The following is a 23,946-nucleotide window of genomic DNA, read 5'->3' on the forward strand; positions in this document are numbered from 1 at the left end:
TAAAGGGCGGAGAATTTTCAACTGTGTTCAGAGGATTTCGACTCTATCAATGCGGTGCCATTTTTAAATCAAAAGCAACCGCCCTCAAAAAAGTAAGAGCATATGAAAACCAATTTTAAAAAGGATAAGCTATAAGTCCACTCAACTAAGTTGACTCAAGACATCGAAGTCGAACTCGTACGAAAGACCCGCAGCCGGCCGGCAGCTTCATTCGAAAGCGGGGGGGGGGGGGGGGGTATCATCGTATATATCCGACTCTAGGGGCACTGTTTAAAGATGTACGTAAATACAAAAGAACAGATATCTGAGTCCAAAACTAAACTAAACAACTATCACTGAGCCTTTTCTATTATTATTTTTTTGGGGGAGGGGGGTGCGTACACACCCGGCGCACCCCATCTCCAGGGAATTGGCCTGAAGCTCACATTTATAATAAAGCATCCTAGACCTTGACGGGTCTTTCTCATTTTCTTGCAACTTGGCGAGATGTCCCCGGTTTAGTTTAAAACTACGAAATAAATTAACAACAGCATATGATCTGTATCCCTATATACTGTAAAAACACCAAGATATGACTAGATAACAGTCAGGCTTGCACCCCGCTGATACAGCTAGGGTCAGACGGGTACATTATTTGACAAATTCTAGACAAATTAACTAGGATATTTTCAGAGTCTATAAAAACAAGTACGATATTGAACTACAGTTAGCCACTGTCTGACCATTGTTTGTCCATTCGACTAACTCCGAATTTGCGCTAGATTTTAAAATTAAAGAGCGCCCTCATTCTGAAGACGTCTCAGCCGATCCTCCATCCAAGGAGGCGGAAACATTCTCGGAGGCAAAATGCATGGTGTAACGCTATCCTCTCATTATACCCGAACAAAAATGCTTCCAAATTGTCCACACTTGCAACGTTGCAAATTGATCCACTCTCCAATATCACGAATATTAAAAACAGTTTTATAATAATTGTTTCAAGTCTCTTTGTTGACTGGCTTCAGTTACGACTGTGCCAATTTTAAACTGTGATGTTTCAAAATCCAAAAGAAAAGTTTACTCTATACATATTTATTTTCAATTTCCACGCGTTCCGTAATTCTTAACCTCTTTCGGAATAAAAGAACACGGCGGCTGCAACTTCTGTGTGAGCCTTGGGCGTTGTTTCTTTGAAGTGCCCCTTCAACCCCAACCGATAATTAGGCTAATTCGCAGCTTCTGCCCGACTTAACTAAAATTAAACCAATCAATGCGTTCGATCGGATACCACCAAATGTTTGCTCTCTTGCCCCTCAGAATGAGGGAATGAAGAGGGAGGGGGAATGGTTCCAAAAAAATGTGTTGGCACTCCAAGTCAGACTAGCTGGCGCGGGCTGGCCACTCGAAGAAGAATGGTGTCATTCATCTTGACTTGTTCAGCTTACTCAGACCTAAAGTGTCGGCGACTCCGGCCTGGTAGAACGCGACCCGTCTTGTTGCCAGCAGTGGTCCGAGAGCCACTCAAGGGCCGGCCACTCACAGTGACCGGACAATACCGAGTGGCTGTCGGCCGGAGTGGGACTGCGTATTGCCCGGCTCTCGTTCTTTTGTGGCGCGCGGTGCGGTGGCAGCGTGTGCCGTGTGGCCCGGCCTTTTTACCGGGGACACACCAGCGTGTCCCTGGACTGGAGTGGGTGGGGGAAATGACCCCCAAAGTTCCAGCTGCCGCACGCTAGCTGCTGCAGGGCTGGCTGCCGTGAAACAAAACCTGTTGAAGTATGCCTCCTTTCAATGTGTGATCGTGCACAGTTTCAGTGATGAGCGATTGTATTGATGAATGACCATACAGTATATAAAGAGCTATTCAATTAAGGATTTATTGTTCTTGTTCGTGACACAGTTCACCCAAAATAACACTCGGAGGAAAAGATCAGTATTTCTAGAAAAACATATTTTAAATGAATTACTGTCGAAAATTCTGATCAGCTTGATACGAAACATTTCCTCTTTAAAAAAAAAATTAAATTCAAGAGAATAAGTTTGGGAGAACAAGGATCATTTTACGGTAATAGGCCTTATCCAATTATTGCTGCAAAGACCAGTTCATACTTCATGCGATGCGAATTTGACGTCACGAAATTCGCCGGAGTTGAAATGTGTTCAACTTTTGCGGATTCGCAGCGCGAAAAGTTGCCCTGACGTCACAAATTTGCGTTCGAACGGTTCGCGGCTTTCGCGCCAAATATGAACATGCCTTCAGATGGCGAAAAAACCTAAAATTTTGGAAATAAATCGCAATTTCTTGTATCATCTCAATAAATTGTGTACCTTCACGAACGAAATCGCAATTGGCGTGCAATAAGTAGAAGATGTGCTCCTATACTATTAATCTCCACGCCAGAGCATAGTGAACACATAATTCCAGAGCTGATAGTTAGGTTTTTTTTCTTAGGTGTCACAATATTAATTTCTTCAGCAAGTTTTTTTTTTTTTGGCAGGGAGAAATCAGTACAATGAAAGTTGTCACCAGAGCACGACTTCCTGAGATTTTGAATTCAACATAAAAGATTGAGTTTTGGACCACGATTTTTGAGTAGAATCTCATGATAAAGAAAGAAATTTCAATTTCAAACCAGTCATTTTGCCCCCCCCCCTCCCATACCCCCGTTGGAAATTGAACGATTTCAATTAAAACGAAATATCTATCTTGAAAACCACACTTTATCCGTCGCGTGTCTTGGTAATGTATGGGGGCGAGTCAAGAAAAGCGGAACCCAAACCCCAACAATTATATTTCATATTTAAAAAAAATATGTAGCACTAAACATAATAATGACTGGAAAGCCAATTTCATAAGCAACTTTTAGATGAAAAAATACTGAAATTGCTCAATCTGTTCAAAGAATATCACCATTTAAATGCAGTGACCCTAAAACCTCTTTCGTCCAAAAATGCGATTTCAAGAATCGTCGTCACAATTGTCTTGAAACATTACCAGCGATAAAACCTCAGTTTAGAAGTTAAAAATATTTAACAAAGTCCTTTTAAAGGCCCGTCTTTAAAAAAAAAAAGGATTTTATAAATCATACTGTTTGCCTAACCAGGGTTGTCAATAAAGATATTGTGTGCTGCAGTTGTTGACAGTTGTTGAAACAAGTATTCTGTGTCATTTTCTTCGTTCCAAAAAGTCAGAATACACACTAAACTGCTTTTTTTGGACGCAACAGGCTTTAGGGTCATTGCGTTTAAATGGTGATATTCTTTGAAAGGATTGAGCAATTTCAGTATTTTTTTTTCATCAAACTGGCTTTCCAGTCATTATTATGTTTGGTGCTACATATTTGTTTTAAATACGAAATATATTTTTGGGGATTTGGGATCCACTTTTTTTTGACTCACCCTGTATAAACGGCAAACATCACGATATACTTTGGCTAAGGGCAGTTTTCCTTGCGAAAACAGTCCTTTACAAATACTTCAATTTGGACTTCCATAATTTATCTTCTGAACAGAACTTGCTCATCGTATTCCTTTCTATAAAAAAAGTTTCTTTTATACTCTCGACTCAATTAAGAGTTAAGAAAAAGGGGAAGAACTCATCGGAAGCTGTTCCCATCTGTCACCGAACACAAATAACTTTCCGTCACTGAGCCACTTTGCAAGACTACATTGAAATCGAGGTTGTATTGACAAGATAATATTACATTTACCATATAGTAAGCTACATATAACGCAAAAGAATCTTTATTTTGACCATCCAGCCTCGCTTCTATGCCAACATGGCGATTCCACGCAAAGAGCGAATGTCCTGCAGGTCGTTCGTTTCCCGTTTTTTTTCTCAAACACGTCGGCAGTAATTTGGCGACCTTCCGTTCGATGTTTCTCTCCTCCAGTCAATCATCACTCGACCTCGAGTCGGCCAAGCGACAATTTATCATTTTGTGTTATTACATATTAGCCTTTACAGGTTGGCAGTCTGGCAAGCTGTCCTCTTTAATTAATCAGTGTGTGAATGCCTTGTGTGTGTGCCGGCCTAATTAAGAGGAAAAATCCAAGGTGTTGTTACGTTTTGGTATCCTGTCACGGCCGTCTCGTCTATGGACCGGTCACAGGTTGGGCCATTAGCGGTCTTTGACGGCCGCGCCTCCCCGCTGTTTCCCATTGTCACCGGTGTTCGATTATCACTTGTTGAAGGTGTGAACTGAATGGTCAACCCAATGCCATCTCCAGGCCAAACATCCAAATTACAGACGAGGCTATAACCTTTCCCACGATTCCAAATCCATATTTTATTCAAAATCCTTTAAAAAAAAAAGAAGCCTCAATGATGCCGGAACGTCTGTACCAACTTCATTATAGAAGGGAAGCAATTCGCAGATCAGTGATCACCATTTTTATTTTTCCCTCTTTTGGGGATAATTTGTGAACAAGTCGCAAGAAACTATAGTACACGACATGTTTGTTAGCAACCAATTTGCTCTTTTTAGGACAAAGTAGTTTTGTGCGTTTGCCATGCTGTGAGATTTTGGCCCACTTAGTTTAACGTTTTACGTTTTGATAAACCCACTCATAATCAATCGTTCGAAAAATATAGAGAGAACTCCAATCAGCTCATTTAGCTTGACTTATTACATCAGTTTTTGTATAATTATACCTTGGAATCATAATGCCTCTATATGCCTATATGATTGTAGGCTTCTCCACATGTCTTATTTTGAATCAAGACACGACATAATTATGACACATAGTATTAATAGAAATATAGGTCAATGGCATGCTGATTCCATTTGGTATATGGTTCGAGACGCCGAAAGAAATGTTCTTAAGGCGTTACCTTGGGATGAAGGATTGAAGAAAACAAACATTCGGAGGGATTATTAATGTTCATTTAAATTCTTTGACACCAACATAATGAAACCAGAATGTTCATCACAAATGGAAAGGCACTGAAGCCTGGAGAGAAACCGACAATCACATTGTCTTTTGAGAGGTGGAAAAAAGGGGGAGTTAGGGAATCCGGGGTGGGGGAGGAACAAAATTCAGCTTTCCTAACACGACGGTTTTTAACCCAGCAGCGCAAATGCATGGACCTTTTCACCAATCACAGAGCTTCATTGCGAGGATCGGCATTGCGCATGCACGGACGAACTTGCTGTTGGCTGTGAGTTCATTCACCCGTTGGCAGGGGCCTTACGACCGGCCTTCACTCCTCTGGCTAACAACCCATCGCCTCCATCTGCTGGCTGCATCCGAGTGGGTTTTTGTCTTTTTTTTCTTCTTCTCTTTTCTCAATGCTCACCCCGTAGTAGTTATCTCCGCGAGAACGTCTGAATCCCGCGCTGCAATTTGGCGGTGCCTGCCGCGCGCCGAGCTAGCCCGACCCCGCGTCAAGCGATCGAAGGGCAAACCGTAACTACAGCGGCATAACCAGCCGGGGGATACCGGGCGGGCAAATTGCAGTACGACCTCGGCACATTGTCGCGGTATTGTTACGTCGGCCATGTTGTTGTTTGGCCGGGCATCCTTCAGTTCCCGGCGTGACTACATCATCTTCTGGTCAAACAAACGAATAACATGACGCGGGAAGGATACAAGCTGCTAATTTCAGTTTTGCGTCCTTTCCTTTTTTTTTAAATGAAAAGTGACGGCCATGTGGTCAACGACTTGAGCGGCGGTCGAGCCGCCAAAATGACGATCCACACTCAGCGGCTTGTGACCCAGCATGTATTGATGTACTTACCGCCCAAAACAATTACTCTCCCCAAAAACAATTACTTTCTAAACTTAAGAATTGTTAGGATCAGCAACAGTTACAACCAATAAGTCCCGAAATGCAGTCAGTAAAAAAATCAGTCAAAAAAGGAATGTCAAAGGGTTTTTTTACAGTCCACACACCTTTAAGTTATGGTGTCAATTTTAAGTAATGGTATCAATTTTCTGAAAGAAAAAAAATCAGTTCTGAAAAATGAAATAAATAAAAACACTTCTGAGTTTAATATGCATCAATTGGCAGAATTCCATATGTGGAATGATAATAATAAATAAATAAACAATAATGTGAAAAAAATCGGGACAAAATTGACAATCTAATAGCTGTTATTACAAAAATATATGCTAAGAGAACTTTGAAAAAAATGCCAAATAAATATCGTTATGAATGACTTCACACGTTCGCCCATGTAGTCTCAGTCTGAATGTGGGGAAAAAAAACACAGCGAAAAATCAAAATGTTAGATGCAATTGGGACCAAAACGTATCGTAAACTTCATGACAATGACCCCTCTGTTAATCGGCAAATCCTCAATAGAGGGCAGCATTTACTGTCTCAAGAGTTAAGTAAGAAGACGAGAGATATCCTTGGTTTTAAAAAGTAATGAAATTTCCAGCTGTTTTCGCTTAGATTGTAGCTGGGGATAGCATGTCCTTTATGTTGATGTAGCTACTCCTTGATAGTTTTCTAGCATTTAGGCATACACCCGAGTTATGAGCTTTCCGAAGAGACGTCACACGAGGAAAAAAGTTTCAAATTTTGAATTAGGACCCCTCCTTATATGCCAACAGTAATAGATGTGCATCATTCTTCACACGTACAGTACATAATGAAAACATCATCTTTGGAAATCAAAATGAAGTGCCGACTAGGCTATAGTAAAAACAAAAGAATTGTTTTAAAGATTTATTTAAAAATCAGTAATCGTAAAGTGAAACAAAGAAATTGACTGGAGCGGGGTTTGAACCCTGGGATCCTCGGATTGCCATTCCGATGCTCTACTAACGGAGCTATCCACTACTAACGGAGCCCTGTGTTTAACGGTTCCCCATTTTTGGTTTGTTTAGAAAAGCAGTTGTCTTCCATAATTCGTCACCTCGAAGAAATTCATCGGATTCATTTTTTTTCAGGACATACTGCCTTTAAAGTTGCTCCATGTGCTTTTCAACGTATTTGACGTTTTCCCTCCTAATTTTCAATAAGTTAAAAAAAATCGTTTTCTTATTTTTGGGTGCCTGCAAACCTCTACAAAATATCCTGCCTGCAAACCTTTACAAAATATATGTATCCCAGTGTATGGAATAGACTTCTTTATTTTATTCGAAATTCACCTTCTTTTTTATCTTTTAAGTCAGCACTAAAACATATTATTTCCGTCAGGTTTTTAAGTAATGTTCCAGTGATTGTGATTTTCAATGTATTTCTAATAAGTCTTACTGTGCATTTTAATCAATGTTTCTGATCCACCGTCATTTTTTAATGAGCTTTAAATGTACTATTATGACTTTTTTATGCGATTTATTTTGTAAAGCGCATTGAGAGTTTTCTTTTGATGTAATGCGCTATATAAGAATGCATTATTACATCAGTATTATTATTTTGGACTGCTTCTTTGCCGGCACCATCGTACAAAATGATCGAATTTCGTTATGTTATTATTCCGTAACTAGAGGTGGGTGTATGTTTTTTCATCTGATATCTCAATCAAACTTGAATAGCATTTGATTTCCTAGGGGAAAAAAGCAATTCAATCAAACCTCTTTTTCGGTGAAACTCAACAATGGTACGGGGAGAACAACTTCAACACATTATGCTTCAAGGAGTATACTTTTTTATTTAAATATTTCTTGAGAACTCTGATAAGAACTATTGATCATCCTTCAGAAACATCGATGCATCTCCCAGCCAGACTTGCTCTTTAAGTGGGAAAGGCTCCCCCATTTATAAATACATGCACCACAGCAACAAAAAAAAGGAGATCAACATTATTAGCCCACGGTAGCCGGGCCTTTTGTTGGGCAATTCAGGCGGAGAATGGAAGGGTGTAGAATGCTCATTCGCCGGGGTGTCGTGGAGGGATTAGCCCGCTATTGTCATCCTAAAGCGGCGTGTCATCTTTTCCCCTTTTTTCTCATTCAGGATTTCAGATCACAGCGAGCGATGAACTCCGCATGTGGGCGAGCCTGTGACGTAACAGCTCAAAGATGGAGGTTGCTCTGCAAGTCGCATTGTGGTGTCGTACAACACCGTTAAACGCGCACCAAACTTGGAACCACGACCTTTTTCACCATCTGTTCGACAAAAAAAAACAATCAGCTCCGAACAATATAAACAAGACATCATCATCAGTCTCCTCATGATGACGAGCAGAGCACACTGTTCGAAACGTCGAGTTAAACCAACTGTTCTTCTCGATCAGAACCACACAAGTCACTAAGCGATATCATTCATATGGTGTTACCGCAAACCTCCCATTCATTGATCATGTCCAGCATGCAAACTCTTTAGTCTTATTTAACATAATTATTATCATTGAACAATTTTAGTCAATTTCGTTTTGGCGTTTACCATTTTTTTGCACGGGAAAATGGAGTGGCCACACTGAAAAATTGCCTGGGTTAATTTTACCCAAGAAAGGGTGAAAACTGGAACTACCCAAACTTGGGTTGTTCTATAACCAATTGTTTGGGTTTGAACAACCAAAACCTGTGGTAATTCAAGACCAAATTTAATTCTGTCTTGTAGTTTTGGTTGAATTTAGCAGAAATTCTAACCCAAACAATTGGTTACAGAACAACCCAAAGTTTGGGTAGTTCCAGTTTTCACCCTTTCTTGGGTAAAATTAACCCGGGCAATTTTTCAGTGCATAGCATCGATGGTCGTGCTGATAAATTAGTCATGCAAGTAAATACTCCTTAGTTTGTCAATCGGCGCAAACAAAAATAGAAGACTGATCGTCCTTTCCGTTTGCAAATAACATTCTGCATGTCAACATTCGAATTCGCAAAACACTTCATTCTTCACACTGTACTATAGTCGTTGATTACATTGGATAATCTTTCAATTTGCATGACTGACAATAACATGATCAACGAGTTATTTGAATCAATGCTCACTTGATTATGAATGAGTACTTGAATTTGACATTTGAAAAAAAAAGTCAAGGTTAACAATAAAAATCCGTGACTCCGTTTTACGAGTAAGCCACCAAAACAAATTCCGTTTAATCGGAATTGACCAAACAATCACGACACCGGTGTGTAAAATTAAAATACTTCAGTCAACTCAATTACTCGGAACTATTTGGAAAACAACTTGAACAACAAGAAAAATGGCCCACAAGACTTCATTACCACTTGACGGTTAAAATTCTGGGAAAAACTTCGATAAAGTGAGAATAAAAACCAAATAACCACATCTAAGGAATTTCCAGCCGTCAAGAATACCACAAAATTCCTGAGTGTTATAGTCCACGGTCCTGTAGGATTAAGCACGCACTCGAAGAACCTCAAAAAAAATTAAAACACTTTCACCTTTTTATTAAAAAAAATACCTTCACGCCTCCTTGCTTTGTAATTAAATCTCATAATTCTTGACCTTTTTTCCTCTGTGAATGGTTTTTAGTGGATAACGATACTGGAAAACAAGCTATACAAAGGCTTCAGGGCGGATGTGAAGCACGCTACTTGGAACCAACAATGTTGGTTTGCAAAATCAAGGATATTCAATTATAATTGGAAAGTTAAGGCCAGAAATATTGAATTTTGAATCCTGGAGAATTTTTTTTTAAATAGCATATAAACTGTATGTTTGTAACTAATTTAAAAACACAATAATAAACCCAATAAGCTCAATTTGTAAAACACAAACGATGTACACAACAAAACATCAATAAAACAACCAACACACAACAGCAACAAACGAATAATAAGATCAGCAACAACATCATGTTTCCTGAACAGTATCATCTTCATTTTCGATGCAGTCAACAAAAGAACACATCAACAACAACAGCTATAATAAACAAACAAACAAACAAATAAACACACAACTGCAGCAATAGAAAACAACAACATGTACATTATCATGAACAACGAAAGAGACTCTTTTTTCAATTTTCAAGTTGAAACTTTACTTCAAACAAAAGGGAAACTCAAATGTAAATATGACAAAAGAATATTCAAAGACAACAACAACAACAACAACAACAACAGCAACACCGACACAGAATAAGAAGCAAATGCATCTATACAAATCGTCGTTAAACAATAAAACGCGATCAAGTTACTTTCACTGATATAAACTTCTGCAGTGTATCGTGCACATGTTTATAAGTCACTGCAAATTGAATCGCGTTGTTTTTTCGTTCTCTTTTTATCCCATAGCCCACAAACAAATGACATTTTGGCATTATCAAGGTATTGAAGAAGACATCATCAATGCAAGCACTCATCGATCGATCGTTATTTCGGCCAAGAACGGTGTAAATTCGTTGGCGGCCCGAGCGCGAAGCCCGAGCTAAATTCTTCGAGTGGTTTGTTGAAGTAGGCCTACATGCCACTATCTCATCAACTTGTTTGCACATCTACCGCCCTGACAAACACACCAAGTACCTTTTCGCTTGCTTCAATAACAAACTCGACAGTCATTTCACGGCGGACTATTGATTTTTCCCCCTTTTTTTCTTCCGTGCCTGCTCCTATAGGAAGTTCTTGATATCAAAGAAGATACCACAAAAAACCCACATACTATAGTTCCTTGGCAGATATCTAGAGGCACGTGAAGTTTAGGGGGACAATGATCCAAGTGATGGAGAGATTTTATGTGGGTTATCGCGAGTCGAAGGGTGTTTTGAGCACTTCGACATTTTAGTGCTCGAACCATCAGAACCCCTCAAGTCAGTTTGAATATGTTTAATTTAAGAAAAGCACTCAAGTGACTATACTGCTTGTGGCATTACATTTTTGGGTATCTTTCCGTGATGTCTCGACCGGTTGCATGCGACGTTTGAGGGCAAAATAAAGGACACATCTGCTGTTCTTTCACGAGAATGTTCGAATTGTGAGGAAAAGATGATATCGTCGTTGTGTGAAGAATGAAGAACAACCTGACTTGTGCTTTCAAATCTACAAGGCTTTCTTTATCATTTAAGGAAACAGTTTGAAAGGTTTTTGTGGTATGATCGAGATCGAATCTGAAGAATGTGTCACTTGTTCTTCTGAATGGTTCACAGCATAACCCTGCAAGGCTGATTTCGTAGGTGGAAACAAAATGCGGGTTAAGTCTTCGTTTGTTTAGATAGAGCCTACATGAATCAGAATGATCTCTTATTCTATTTCAAAACAAAAACATGTCAAAAACCATTGGGGGGGAACTAAAAACCTAAAATGTGATGTGTTTATTTTGAAGTAGAAATAAGTTTTTTTGTTATTGTTGTTGGGAAACCCTTTTAATTAGTGATTTAGTTCGATTTTATGCAATCCTCAGGCTGTATGAATTTCTCAGTGTTGTTTTATTGTATGCCTGAAATAAATAAATAAATAAAATAACTAAATAAATAAACAACGGGAATGAAAAACAAATCAACTATACTCAATCTTTTTCCAATTAAAAATACCTCGATGAAAAATAAGAGAATTACAGACTCACCTTCCAGCGGGTACAGCGCACCACCGCTCCGCCGTCCATGTCGTGCCACAGCCCCCGCTAATTCGCCCTGACATCTAGCCAGCTAATTAGTGCTCGCGCAATCGAATCGGGACAGTTAGGCTTATTATAAATTTGCAAATGGAGGTTGGGGAACAAAAGACAAAACAAAGAAAGACAACAGCCGCTTGTTATGTTTGGAACGATAGAAGGATTATCTCTGCTAATGATCTAACGTTGGTGTTTGAGTAAATCGGCAATTAATGCTATAAATGTGGCACGACGCATCTGACTTTATAGTCTACCTCCATGTGCTAGCGGTAATATTGGTGTTACAATGACGTTTCACGGAGTTGAAGAAATTTGATAAATCATGAACGTTCAACGATTCGCACTTGGTCAATACAATTTTGTTTAGATTAAAAACATATTAGGATCATATAGTCTTTGTAGTTGCAAACATCTGAAGGTATACAATACATGTACAGTCGAACACCTTTATAACAAGGTCCTTGGGACTTTACAAATTACCTCGTTATAACAGGTAGGCCTACCTTGTATTAACAGTTATGGAAAACAAAGAAAACAAGCACTTGGGACCTTACATTGTCCTTGTTATAAGCAGGATGTTGCATTAACAGTGCTCTTCTCATCAGGGTTCGACTGTACATGCAATACCCTTTCGATCGTGCACACATATACGAAATTCAAATTCAGCACTTACAGTTGAAGAAATGCTTCAGATCAGTTTGTTATTGTTGAAAAAGAGGAATGTTAAGAAGCAGTGATTTCACGCAAGACTTCAATTGTTCATTTTTTCAGTTTGCGTAATTTATTTGTCAATACCATGCATGCACTCGTACACTTTATAATGTACCACAGACTAGGTCGTCCTCTGAAATATGTCTTATTTAACACTATCATACAGAACATTGACGATGTAAGTTTAACTTCAAAATTTCAGATAATTATATAGCCGGGTGAAGCTTACACCACTCATTAATAATACAACACTTGAACAACATATACTTAAGCACATGTACTGTCAAATAACCATACAATTTGTAGCCACTGGCCTGAGTCAATTTTGGGGGGAATTCTTATCGAAAAACTTTTTATAATCCAACGCGTGAATCTTATGACGTGATAATCTGAGAATTGGATTTTAAAAAAATCTTGATTTGCAAATTTTTGCTGAAGGCTGAGCCACGAGATGAAGTAAAGACAAATAAAGAATCAAATCTAAAGATGGATCAATGACAATGGATTCTACTCCATCATGTTTTGGTACTGATAAAAAAACACGATTTAAACCCTCTAGATTTAAACATAATACTTCTAAATTATCGTACTTTTTCCCTAAAACTTGGCATCTCGGAAGGGCAAATCGTCAATAAAAGCATATAGTGGAGATTCCAATTTCGGCAGTGCGCCTGAAATGCAATCTATCAGTGAAACAGATTTTGATTTAAAGTGCCTTATTTGTTACGATATCCTTGGAATAATCCATTTATATATCTTCGTGCTGGGTTTGCAACTGTGCCGAATAAGTATGCTAGCCGTACGGCACATGTGCGAATGCACAAACCGCACATTCTCAGCTACAGATACACATCCAGCACGGGTGCAAACTCAGAACGCGACTACGGCTCGTTAATATAATTTTGGACCGAGAAGAGTGACGTACAATGAAAACAGCCCAAAAAAAAATCATATTAATATGAGGTTGACGTTTTAAGCCGGAGAAGTCGCCCTGGGCCGGTCCGACACAACGGACGCGCGGGCGGGGAAAACTCAAGGACGCACGGTAGGCTGTTTTCACAGATCACGCTGCGGGCCAGTCCTCGTAAAAGCGAGTAAAGCATTAGTGTGCGAGATGTGTGGGGGACTGATGACATTAGAAAAATAACCTCCGTCGCAAATAAATACAATTATAATGGTAATGGCATACTTCATGTGCCACTGTAGCGTTGGCGAGAGAACACATTGTTTAGAATACCAAGATTATTAAACTTTGGTATGGGTAAGTTTTTATAGAATGTTACCGGTACATGTAAAAAATGGAAATACATGTCACATACACTTAAACTTTTATTAATACAGCAGAAAAAAACAAAATGTGTTCATATCAAATTAAACCTTGCAACTGATAATACAGGTTCGTAGAAAGGCATTTTTGTTCTTACTGCACGATATTTACTTTTCGTGTAACTCAAGCATGAAAAATTCACACTTTCATGATGACATATCTTCACTGATCCACAATTAAATCAGTTGGAAATGTCAAAATTTAAACATGTATTTCTTGTTTTGATTTGAAATGATAAACTTGTGTACTGCGTACCCCTCCCGTTTTTGTTCGGCCTCAGGCGAGCAGTTGACATCTCTTTCAATAAACCATCAGTTTGTATAACACTGGTCACAAAAGACTTGGGACACGAATTGTGCATGCATTATCGCGAGGTTAACGCCACGCACAATACATAACGGAAGCCGGACTTAAAGTTTTTTTGTACACAAATTTGGCGCAATATCAGCCAACCGTGGTGTAATTCGTCAAATGTAAAATCATCCCTGCCGGGTTACAGTTTCTTAAAGCCTACAAGCCACAAAGTTCCTAAAAAATATAATGTCAGCAATAAACTATAGAGTTTTCACCGGTTGTGCACTGGCCAGTAAAATTGATTTTAAGCCATATTTTAATCTTTTGGTGCATTACAATACAAATCGACTCACTGGATAACTTAAGACAAGTCTGAGCTACTTCGTGAAATCTTCAAATCGATTACTTTTTGCCTATATCGTGTTAGATTCGTTCGCACAAAAACATGCAGTGGTGTATAAAGTCAAAGTTAATTGTTTGGCTGGTGAGTTTAAGTGACAATGGTTACAGTGTTGTGACGAGATCAGTTTAACAAGTCAGAATCAAATCAGTCATTTATACCATTTCGAGATGGGATGAAATTAAAAGGGAATTCGTTTTTTTTTTTTTTAAATATGACAACTTTAATCCACAGCCGGCGGTTGAGTGTTTGGAATGATTGCATGTCAACGCGGTGGGTCGATGCTGCCTGATGTACGGCACTTCGTTCATCTGGGTTTTCTGAAGGGGCGCCGCAGGAGTTAGGTTACATCCCGTTTACTACCCCCAATCGAAATGTCTGAGCACTGGACCCGGATCCCGTTTCAAACGAAATTATGCCCAATGGAATTTACACTTCGTATTTACTTTTGGGTAATACTAGAATTGAAATCTCGAGCAGGCAAGGTTTGGAATTGAGTACATTTCAATTTTGTTCCGTTACTTGGAAAGCGATTGAAACTAACGGAATAGTGCATTAGCCTGGATGTCACTTGTTTATTTTTTTTTAACGGAACTGGAATTTAAGCAAATGGTAGAAAACATGTTGTTATACGACAATCATTGATACGATGATACAAGGGCATGTGGCTACTGGAATTAATACAAAAATAACAACATTTTGTCTAACGTCAGATTTTTAACAACACTGTTTCCTCTAGTGCCTTTTTTTTTATAAATAAACAATACACAATCTCATGGGTAACGACAAAGTCGTGAAAATTACAGATTTACGCTAATGTACATGATTTAACGAAAAAAAGCAAGTGTGCGGCTGAATTTGGCAGTTTTTGTCTTCTGAACAGTCAAGTGCGAGTTCTTTGTGAATGTGCTGAATCAAAGAACGCAGTGTTCTCCGATTAAATCCGCGGGGAGCGCGGACGTACCTTTAGCGTAGCTGACGGGGCTGGGTGACTCGCTGGACGTGTCAGAACACGGGGAAGGCAGGGACGTCACGCTGTTCTCGTGAAGTTTCCGGACGTGCTTCTTGAGATCGAAGTTGCGGCAGAATCCCTTACCGCAGACGCTGCAGGTGAAGGGCTTCTTCTCCTGGTGAGTGTGCATGTGGAAAGTCAGATTGTAGACCTGATGGAAAGCTTTGTGGCAAATGTGACACTTGTAGGCCTTTTCTCCGCTGTGGGTTAGCCGATGGTTCTTGTAGTTGCCCTTCTGGTGGAACCCTTTACCGCAAAACTCACAGATGAAGGGCTTGAAGTTGGCGTGGATCCTCATGTGGGTGTTGAGCGTGGAGCTCCGGTTGAACGCTTTGCCGCACTCCCGGCATTTGTGCGGCTTTTCGTTGGTGTGGATGATCTTGTGCCGGCACAGCGTGCTGGCCTGCCGGAATCCCTTGCCGCAGATTTTGCAGATGAACGGCCGTGCGCCGGTGTGCACCGGCATGTGTCGCGTCAGGTTGTAGTGGGCGTTGAACACCTTACCGCAGTCCAGACAGGTGAAGGCTTTCTGCTGCCCGTTCTGGGCTCGCTTGGTCCTCTGCTGCGTGTTCGATGGGGAGGTTTTCTCCGACTTGACTTCGACCGGGCGCGGTGACGAGGCGGTGCCGGGGTTACGGGGAAACTTGGGGGCATAGCTGTCGATCCTCGTACGCGCAGTCGCTGGGTCTGCTGTCCACATCCGCTCGGCCAGGCTGGAAATTGGGCTTTCAAAGTCTGCCGTGGTCTTGAAAGCCGACGGCGAGAACAACCCGGCGAAGGGAAGGGAAGCGTGGGCCGTCAAACCCAGCCTCGCATCAGGAAGGGATTTGACCGGGAAACCTTCGAGTTTTTGTCCGTTGATATTTGACGCCAACCACTTGGTGAGATACTGGCCCGAGGCGGTGGTGGAGTAGAAGGGGTGTGGCCGGGCTAAGGTTCCCGTTCTGCTGTTCATGTACAGCGGTAGGCAAGCCATGTTCAAATAGTGTTGGTATTTGGCCGTTTGGATGTCCAGCTCGCTCGGGTCCACCATACCGAACATGCGGGGTCTGGTGACCTGAGCTTGGTCCCTGGGCAGAACGGCAAGAGTTGGCCGGATGGTGGTGCCCCTTCTGGCCGATTCGATGGCGCCGACGGGTGACAACGAGGATCGTGACGGGGAGATCTTTGCCGGAGCGCTGGGCGGAGGTGAGGCAGAGGAAGTCGCGACAGCAGACGGGGAATCGTTCCCCATGATCCGGTCGATGGAGAAACTCAAGCCCCGTCGTGTCGTTGACGCGGACAGAGACGACGTGCCTCCACTACCAGCGCGTCCAGCCGACATCTTGGGCGGTCTGTTCACGGCCTGAGCTGCTCCAACGGCCACGGTAGGCCGCGGTAAGATGACGTCCACGACGCAGTCCATCACTTCAACCCCGGCTGATTCTTGACGATTTCCCTCGTTGGTCCCCGCAGATCGCCTCAACGGCAGTGTTGAGATGACTTACGACGATGATAGTGAAGACGATGATGATGATGGTTCTAGACCGATGGGGCACTGCGCCTACAGGGTTCAATGCACGCTCGAGACGACATCTCCAAGCGATATGGTAATCTGCAACATAGATAGAGAGCCGTGAAAATTAATGGAGCGAACGCAAATGACTCGACACTCTCTCCAAGCAGTAACTTTCTGATGGCGCAGTCGGCGTGCTCACGGCGGGGCCACTGTGTACGGAGCACTCACCACGCTACCTATGAATAAATCCTACAAATTTCACCGTGCAATCTTTACGAATCGACAATTCCGCAAGGTTTTTTTTCCGAAGAGGGAATGCTAAACAACAAACTAAAAGAACTGTCAGTTCATTGACTCCTAAAAATAATGACAGATAATGGTGAGGACACTTCAATTTGAATATTGTCATCTTTCACGGGGCGGCCACCGCGTGCTATGTACATACAAATTGATCCATTATGAAAGTGGCTTGAGGCCAGCGTTTTCGAAGCGATATTAATTTTGTTTTGCGGTTCCTGATCAACACGAATTGATTTCAGATACAACAGTCATTCGAAGTGTAAATGAAGGAACGTTCCGATCATTATACATGTTTTAGTGTTGGCAGTATAGGCTACATTTTTTAATTATCTCGTTCGCTAGCCAACAAAAAAACACGAATCAAAAGCCAAATATTTGAAGCTAAAATTTACAAAATGGAAATAAATAAATCAAATATCCGCTTTGTCTAAAAAATAATAGTGCAACGTACATCCATAATATTTCAATTAAATTAACAATTTGACGCTTGAATCGGAAGAGGACGCACATTGTGATATACATGAATGTGATTACTTTTCAAATGGCATTTTGTAGCATGTTTGAAGCACGAATAAACTAAACTTTGCTCGCAAATGGACAAAAGCAAGAAATTTAAAAAGCAGATATTCGAATCGACGGATTGTTCTTCAAATTTTGAGGGGAAAGTACTGAAAGTGTTTTCTTATAATCCAACTGAGAGAAGAAAACACAACCTCAGATTTTGGAGAGTTAAAACACAAGTTAAAAATGTTATATAAGTGCGTTAAAGTTGACACGATGGCAAACGCCACAATTTGGGGGTGGGGGAAGTCAGAATTAAATGTCGACCATTAAGAATCCAAAATTTTGTTTGAAAATCATCAACCGTTGTCTCTTACAACTTAAGGCCTACACAATTATTTATACCAGTTTGTTCATTTTCGGGAAAATATTGAATGTGGGAAAGTTAACAGAAAGATAACTCGCCGCTGATCAAAAATCAAAATTCTCTCCTCAACGCAGAGATCCCGGGTTTTTTTTCAGTAAGTAATAGCAAAATCAAATTGAACTGTTAAACCAATGATAACAATTATGAAGATATACAGTTTCATATTCTTGACGGAACGCCATCTTTGAATAAAATCAGACAACAAATGTACGCTTCGTTTCAAAAGCGCATCGAAGTTCAAAAGCCTCTTTTGGTACTAGAAGAGCTGAACAAACATGACCAATTCATTTTGAAAATACACGATAACGTTCCGCATTAAAATCTAACTTACATTAACCACGAATGAAGTGCAGGAACCGAATAACTGACCAACAACGATGATGTCCACCTCACCACCTTCGCAGAGAGAAGCTTTATGAGTTTTGTAATCCACAAAATGCTGACAGAATACACAACAGCCCAGCTCAGGAGACAGTCATTTTGCCATGGGGACCTAGACAAGTGTTACGAAGAGACTGATGCGGATGCACCTTTAGTAGTGTGGTGGGGCGAAAGGCTCGCCGAGTCCCCCCGTTGCCTGGCTGTCAATCACCCACCGCAGATGACCAGGGCAGACAAACGCACAATGATAAATATTATTCTCCGCGTACTTTGCTCGCACGCCCCTGCTACATCATAACACGCGGGCTAATCCGCTGTCAGCCAATCACGGACAACCTTTACATCACCGTTGCCATTATTTTTCGCGTCATTTTTTTTTTCATCTCCTGGTTTTTTTTTCTTGGTTTTCTCTGAGCTCTCGCGGTTTGACTGCGTGTGCGCGTGGTGAGAGCATCCTGGTAACAGTTTGGCACTTTTGACATACTCGAATATACAACAGTCGAACAATCATTTTACACAATAAAAGATTGAACTATAAAAATGAACGAGAAAATGAAAAATTATTGTGCTTGCGTCTTGGGTAGCCTATCAAGACAAGATTAGCCTGCAGTATATACAATCTCATTTGTGGAGAACAGTTCTAATAATATCATTACTGAAGTATCTGTTTATCTCAGTATATAATTAACCAAGAAATAGGATTTTTTCAAACATTCTTAACTGATGATACACTTAAACATTAACCATAATATTTTGCTCTATTCTAGTAACACACGAAAGAGGACCGAACGTTTTTACCTTTTTTTTTTAATTGGTAGCTTTATGTCTTAATTTCCATTACTATTTTGTGTTATTTTTTTCCAATTCAAAAAGAGGATACGAGACCGAAATCCAAAATTTGACATTACGATAAAAAATAGATAATCATGCTCAGGGGTATAGTACTAGACTGGGACATTGAGTGCAGACAAAAACATGCAAAACAAAATCAGGCTAATTTTACTCACTCTTTAGCCGACAAAATTCTCCAATTTTTTTCATGAGGCAAAGACAAGGTCCTCAGTATTTCACCAGCCAAGTTTGAGGTCTCAATTCAAATTTTCAAAGGAGACTTTTCTTCAACATTTTGCACCAGAGAGTAAAGCCAAGTGAGTTCAATTTGAAGCGTAAGACTTAGACTGGTACATATCAAACTTTCTGAAAAGATTGACCCTTTTGTAGTCTGGTGGCATGACTATGGAGAGAATGTGTAGAAATAGAAACTAGGTACCGCTATTTCTTTTGACACAGTTGATTGATGCAGTGTTGGACTGGTTATTTCACGTGCCAGTCTAATTTCTTGTTAGCCCTATTGCATGTTTTACTATCTGGCGTTTTGTGACTGTCATACACAGTATCGAGAGTCCCACATTTTCGGACTGCAGGGGTAGTACATGTGCTTCTGGACTATAAGTTATACCAACCGGTGTTTATAAGTTCATATTTCTGTTATTTTTATTCCAAATCTTCCTAACTTTTTAGGGGAGGATGGGGTAGTGGGATTGGAACTGCTCTGTGTTCCTTTTATTTGCCAAAAATACATGTCAATGTTTTGAACTCTTACTTTCATTGTCAGAAAGATAAAACACAATCCGTCTCGATCACCAAATTGACAAAAAAGGACGAAACCCTGCCATACCAAAACCACAAAATGTACTGTCTGGGGTGCGTGCTGCATATAATGTCAATTCCATAATATTCTGTACATGATGGATGAGAAGATATATGAGCACCTGCAAAATAAGGCCACTTCATACTTTACCGATGAATTCGGCATCTGCAGTTTGGCCAATTTTGACCACCGATCCCGCTAGAACCGTATACAAGGTTTTAAACAGGATCAAGAAGGGATTGTAAAGGGTTAAGATCATTTGCAACTACGGACGACACTGTCGTCCGTTCCTGGTACACACAAAGACTGCATGACCAATATAGGTTCAGCAATTAGAACACAGTAAAAATCTGGATAATACATCATTGCGTAACATAACGACCTGTCACTGTTCATATTATGACAAGAGAAAAATGACGATTTATGGGAATCGAGTAAGTGTAGGGTGAGGAAAAAGGTGTGAAAATGGGATGCAAGGTCTGAAAGATGCATTTCTTTCTACCCTGATAATGTCTATCTCTGAGATTAAAAACAAATTGATTTCCGGACATAAGTCCGGAAAATCTCCTGCTCGTAAATGCCGGAATATCACTCACGGCTGCCCGATGAAAATAAACTTTATACCAAACACACTGACGGTTACCATATTGTATTCCTTTATCATGTAGCCTTAATTTGCAGGAGACTCATGAGATGTTAACATTAGATCAGGAGAGGAACGTGGATAACTAAAAGAGGATGCCTCACCTTTGATTATAGTTTAATGCAATGGTCAATGGTCTGGGCCGGTCGGTAAGGAACGATGTTTTTGACGTGGCACTTGGAAGAAGTTGTTTTCCACCTAAACCCCTCCCTGATCTCCTGATAACTGAACAATCGTTGACAGGAGCATTAGATCTTTTTAAGTAAAATCCAAATGCCAGAATGCCACCCAGTTATCCTGGGGTTGTGGCTTTTTCTTCGTCTGCCTCTTCTTCTTTTTGTATAAAGGACCACTAGAGGCATCGGCTGGCTATCTTGCGAGGTGTGTATACAGTCGCTATGAAAAGGCCAACAAGGCAGCCCAATTAGGGCTGCTAGCGAGCAGGCACGCCACACAACGGCCGGCTAACACGGGAACAATCGGGTGGACAATAGGGGCACAATTTGGACCGCTTGTCGTAAATTGCTGGGGTGGAGTCGCTCCCCTGATCTTGTTTGCATAGACGCGTCATTGCATGTCAAAACCGGAGGGGCCTCAATAGGCAACACGGCACAGGGTGCATGGATGCTTGCGGGTTTGGAGGAGGGAGAGTGCTGAAAGGACAGCAATGCAACGTTAAACAATCGGTCCGGGATAGAGATGCGGCTTGTATCTCACTTTCGCAGAAAGCTCAAAGGAGAGTGTCATAAACTTCCCCCTCTTCAAAAAAAAGAAATGCCCAGTCGATGATGGCTCTGACTGGCAGCTGTCAAAGTGGTGTTGACTCTCCTTGTTTTTGGCGGGACGCACGAGATACCAAAGGTCGCACTTCAAGTTCTTCACCTGAACGCTTTCGCCTGGAACACGGAGCAAGGAATGTCCCCTATCATAATCCCACCACGCAGAACCATGTTTCTTCTATAGAATGCAAAAGATATGTTAAACATCTCCTTTTTTTTCGTGGGCTTTCAGGCCTCGGGCCAAGCCCAGCTAAAACTCAAATGACCACAGCAAGTTAAGTCCGTCAAAAACCCATAATAGTGTACATGCGCAATTATGTCATTTGCAGCAACACCTCATTAGTGTCCCTTAACAGGATCCCTTTTTTTCTTTTTTTTTCTTTTCTTTCTTCTTTTTTCTTTCTTCAATATCACGCACAGGTGGGCCAGGCCTCCACCATGGCTGCAGGTCTGATTCAGAAATATGGACTAGCATACAAGCACGCCCCGGCGCGGGCCTTCTCTATCCTCGCGTTGTTGAGAAAGTTAGGGGAGCATCGTGTTGTTATCCAGGCAGACTTTGGTTGGTTATCTGAGAGGGCCTTTCGGTTGTATTAGTCTGGTTTCCAGACCAAACGATCCTGACTAATCAGACAAATCGTAGGTCAGGTACGTAAGCGCCACCCCGCGCGTGACCAAACCGGGCAGGATCTTGCCCATTTCCGGAAATGTCCGAAATAAATTTCGTTGACACTCGGATATGTTCGCGATAGCTCGGGTGTTTCCGGGTATACAATGGTTTTTACTCACCAACAAAATATCTGTCATGCTTGGTATCGGTTGTGAACATTTTGAGTTCATAAATTCATGGCCTGCATTTCAAAATGACAATACCAGGCGTATTACCCAGTCTTGTACTAATGTAGACTTTGTGCCTCAAGTATACACTCGTATATATACGAGGGGTGGGCTTTGCTGCGTCATGTTCTAGTTTTGAATGGGGTCTACCCGATGTTCCCCAATACCAAAATTCCCAAATACCTATGTTCCCCCAAAATCCTCAGGGTTAGGGTTAGATGGTTAGGGTTTAGGGTTGGGGAACAAAACATTGGTATTTGGGAACAGAGGTATTGGGGAACATTATAGGTATGCACCCGTTTTAAATGTGCCGGTTTAATACCTGACACTGATCTCTATAAAAAAAAAACAACAACAACAACAACAATCTGGATAGCCCATCGGCTGTCAGAAGTAAAGTCACCGTCCACCATTATTATCACTCCTACAACAATACAATTCTAAACAAATCTATCCCAATTTAACCGCAATCTTTATTTTTCAATTAAAGGTATTCATTTTTTTAAAATAGTAAACATTATTCTGTGACTTAAATATTTTTTAGTTAAATTCTGTTAAGATAAAAAAAATAATATTTTTTTAACTTTTATTATAAATGTACAATGGGAGTGGTTATACTGGTTCCCGTACCATTATTCGATTTGGGAGAATCGGAACCAGCGCGTGGCTTCAAATGTGTCTGCAGCGTGCAATGGCCATTGAGCTATCGGGAGACGCTGGGATCGCCTGGTCAGGGAACCAGACTATCGGTTTATTTTCTCCGAAAGTATCGGACGCACGGGGCTCTCATTCGGGTTAGAGACCCCGGTATATGTCCCCAAGGGACTGTCCTCTCCACGAGGCATAAAGGAAGGCGGATCGGCTAATGCGGGGGAATTGTCCATATTAAAGTGGGTTTTTCTTTTCAGATAAACTGGAGACGGGCCTGGGTGTATGAGGGCATGACCGCGTTACAGTTTTCCTCCCGGAGGCTTGCGAAATTGCGGAGTAAATAAAACGATGGGTTTGAAAGGACGTTAGGGATGGTCAACCCGGGGCTTGGGTGTTGTGTCAACCAGCCCTTTCTGTCGGACCAGTATTTGTTATTTGTTTTTCGATGAAATAACGCCATACAATATTTCAAATGGCATTTATTAAGTTTATTGTTCTGTGTTGTCTTGGTTAGTTAGCACAATGCACCAGTCCCCACTTGAAAACATCCTGGACTTAAGTATCTCAGCAATGAATGGTATAACGACCCATACAAGAGTAGAACGCCCTTATAACGAGCATGATGATGTCTGTCATAGTTGTCGTTGGTTCTTATAGTGATTATGCACGGTAGCCAAAGTGATGGTTCGTTACTGTGCCAACCTTCAAGAAGGCTCTCAAAACCCATTTTTTCCCCACACCATAGCTGGTCGTACGCCCTTGTTGTTTTTCTGTTGTTCTTTCTGTAGTTCTTCTTTCTTTGTTTCAGCGCCTTGTATCCTTTGGCAATTTGGCGCTCTATAAATCCAGTTATTATTAGTATTATTATTAAAGCAAATTTCTTCGTTATAGTGGAGTTCGTTATAACGGAGTTTTATACTTGTAGGCCTACTCCGTTTCTAATAATGACTGAACAGAAAAGAAAGTTGTTTTGACAACCAAAACATAAGACAGGTTGTAAATTAACATTTCCGCATCACAAACCTCTACTCCTTGCTGTAACCCCCCCCCCCCCCCCAAAAAAAAAAATTACCCACCTTTCTCTAAAA

The 23,946-nt window shown here is 40.9% G+C and overlaps 1 protein-coding gene across 3 annotated transcripts; it reads right to left on the reverse strand.

The window, feature by feature from the left end:
- Nucleotides 1–12,208: 12,208 nt before the first annotated feature.
- LOC119737439 (zinc finger protein Gfi-1b-like) lies at nt 12,209–21,689 on the reverse strand. Of its 3 annotated transcripts, none has more exons than XM_038211795.1 (2): nt 20,696–21,689; nt 12,209–16,784 (listed from the first exon to the last, which is right to left on the reverse strand). In XM_038211795.1, the coding sequence occupies exon 2, from the start codon at nt 16,593–16,595 to the stop codon at nt 15,093–15,095; it is 1,503 nt and encodes a 500-aa protein (XP_038067723.1). In that variant the 5' UTR covers nt 16,596–16,784; nt 20,696–21,689; the 3' UTR covers nt 12,209–15,092. The 3 variants fall into 3 exon arrangements, with proteins under 3 accessions (XP_038067723.1, XP_038067724.1, XP_038067721.1); XM_038211796.1 differs by lacking the exon at nt 20,696–21,689 and adding an exon at nt 18,286–18,553; XM_038211793.1 differs by lacking the exon at nt 20,696–21,689 and adding an exon at nt 18,248–18,553.
- Between the last annotated feature and the right edge of the window lie 2,257 nt (nt 21,690–23,946).

The sequence above is a fragment of the Patiria miniata genome, unplaced genomic scaffold (assembly GCF_015706575.1).
Source record: "Patiria miniata isolate m_02_andy unplaced genomic scaffold, ASM1570657v1 HiC_scaffold_3, whole genome shotgun sequence".
In the NCBI taxonomy this organism is placed as follows: Eukaryota; Metazoa; Echinodermata; class Asteroidea; order Valvatida; family Asterinidae; genus Patiria; species Patiria miniata.

Coding starts and splice junctions, on each gene's coding strand:
- LOC119737439 (XM_038211795.1), bottom strand. CDS start 16,595: ATGGACTGCGTCGTGGACGTCATCTTACCGCGGCCTACCGTGGCCGTT.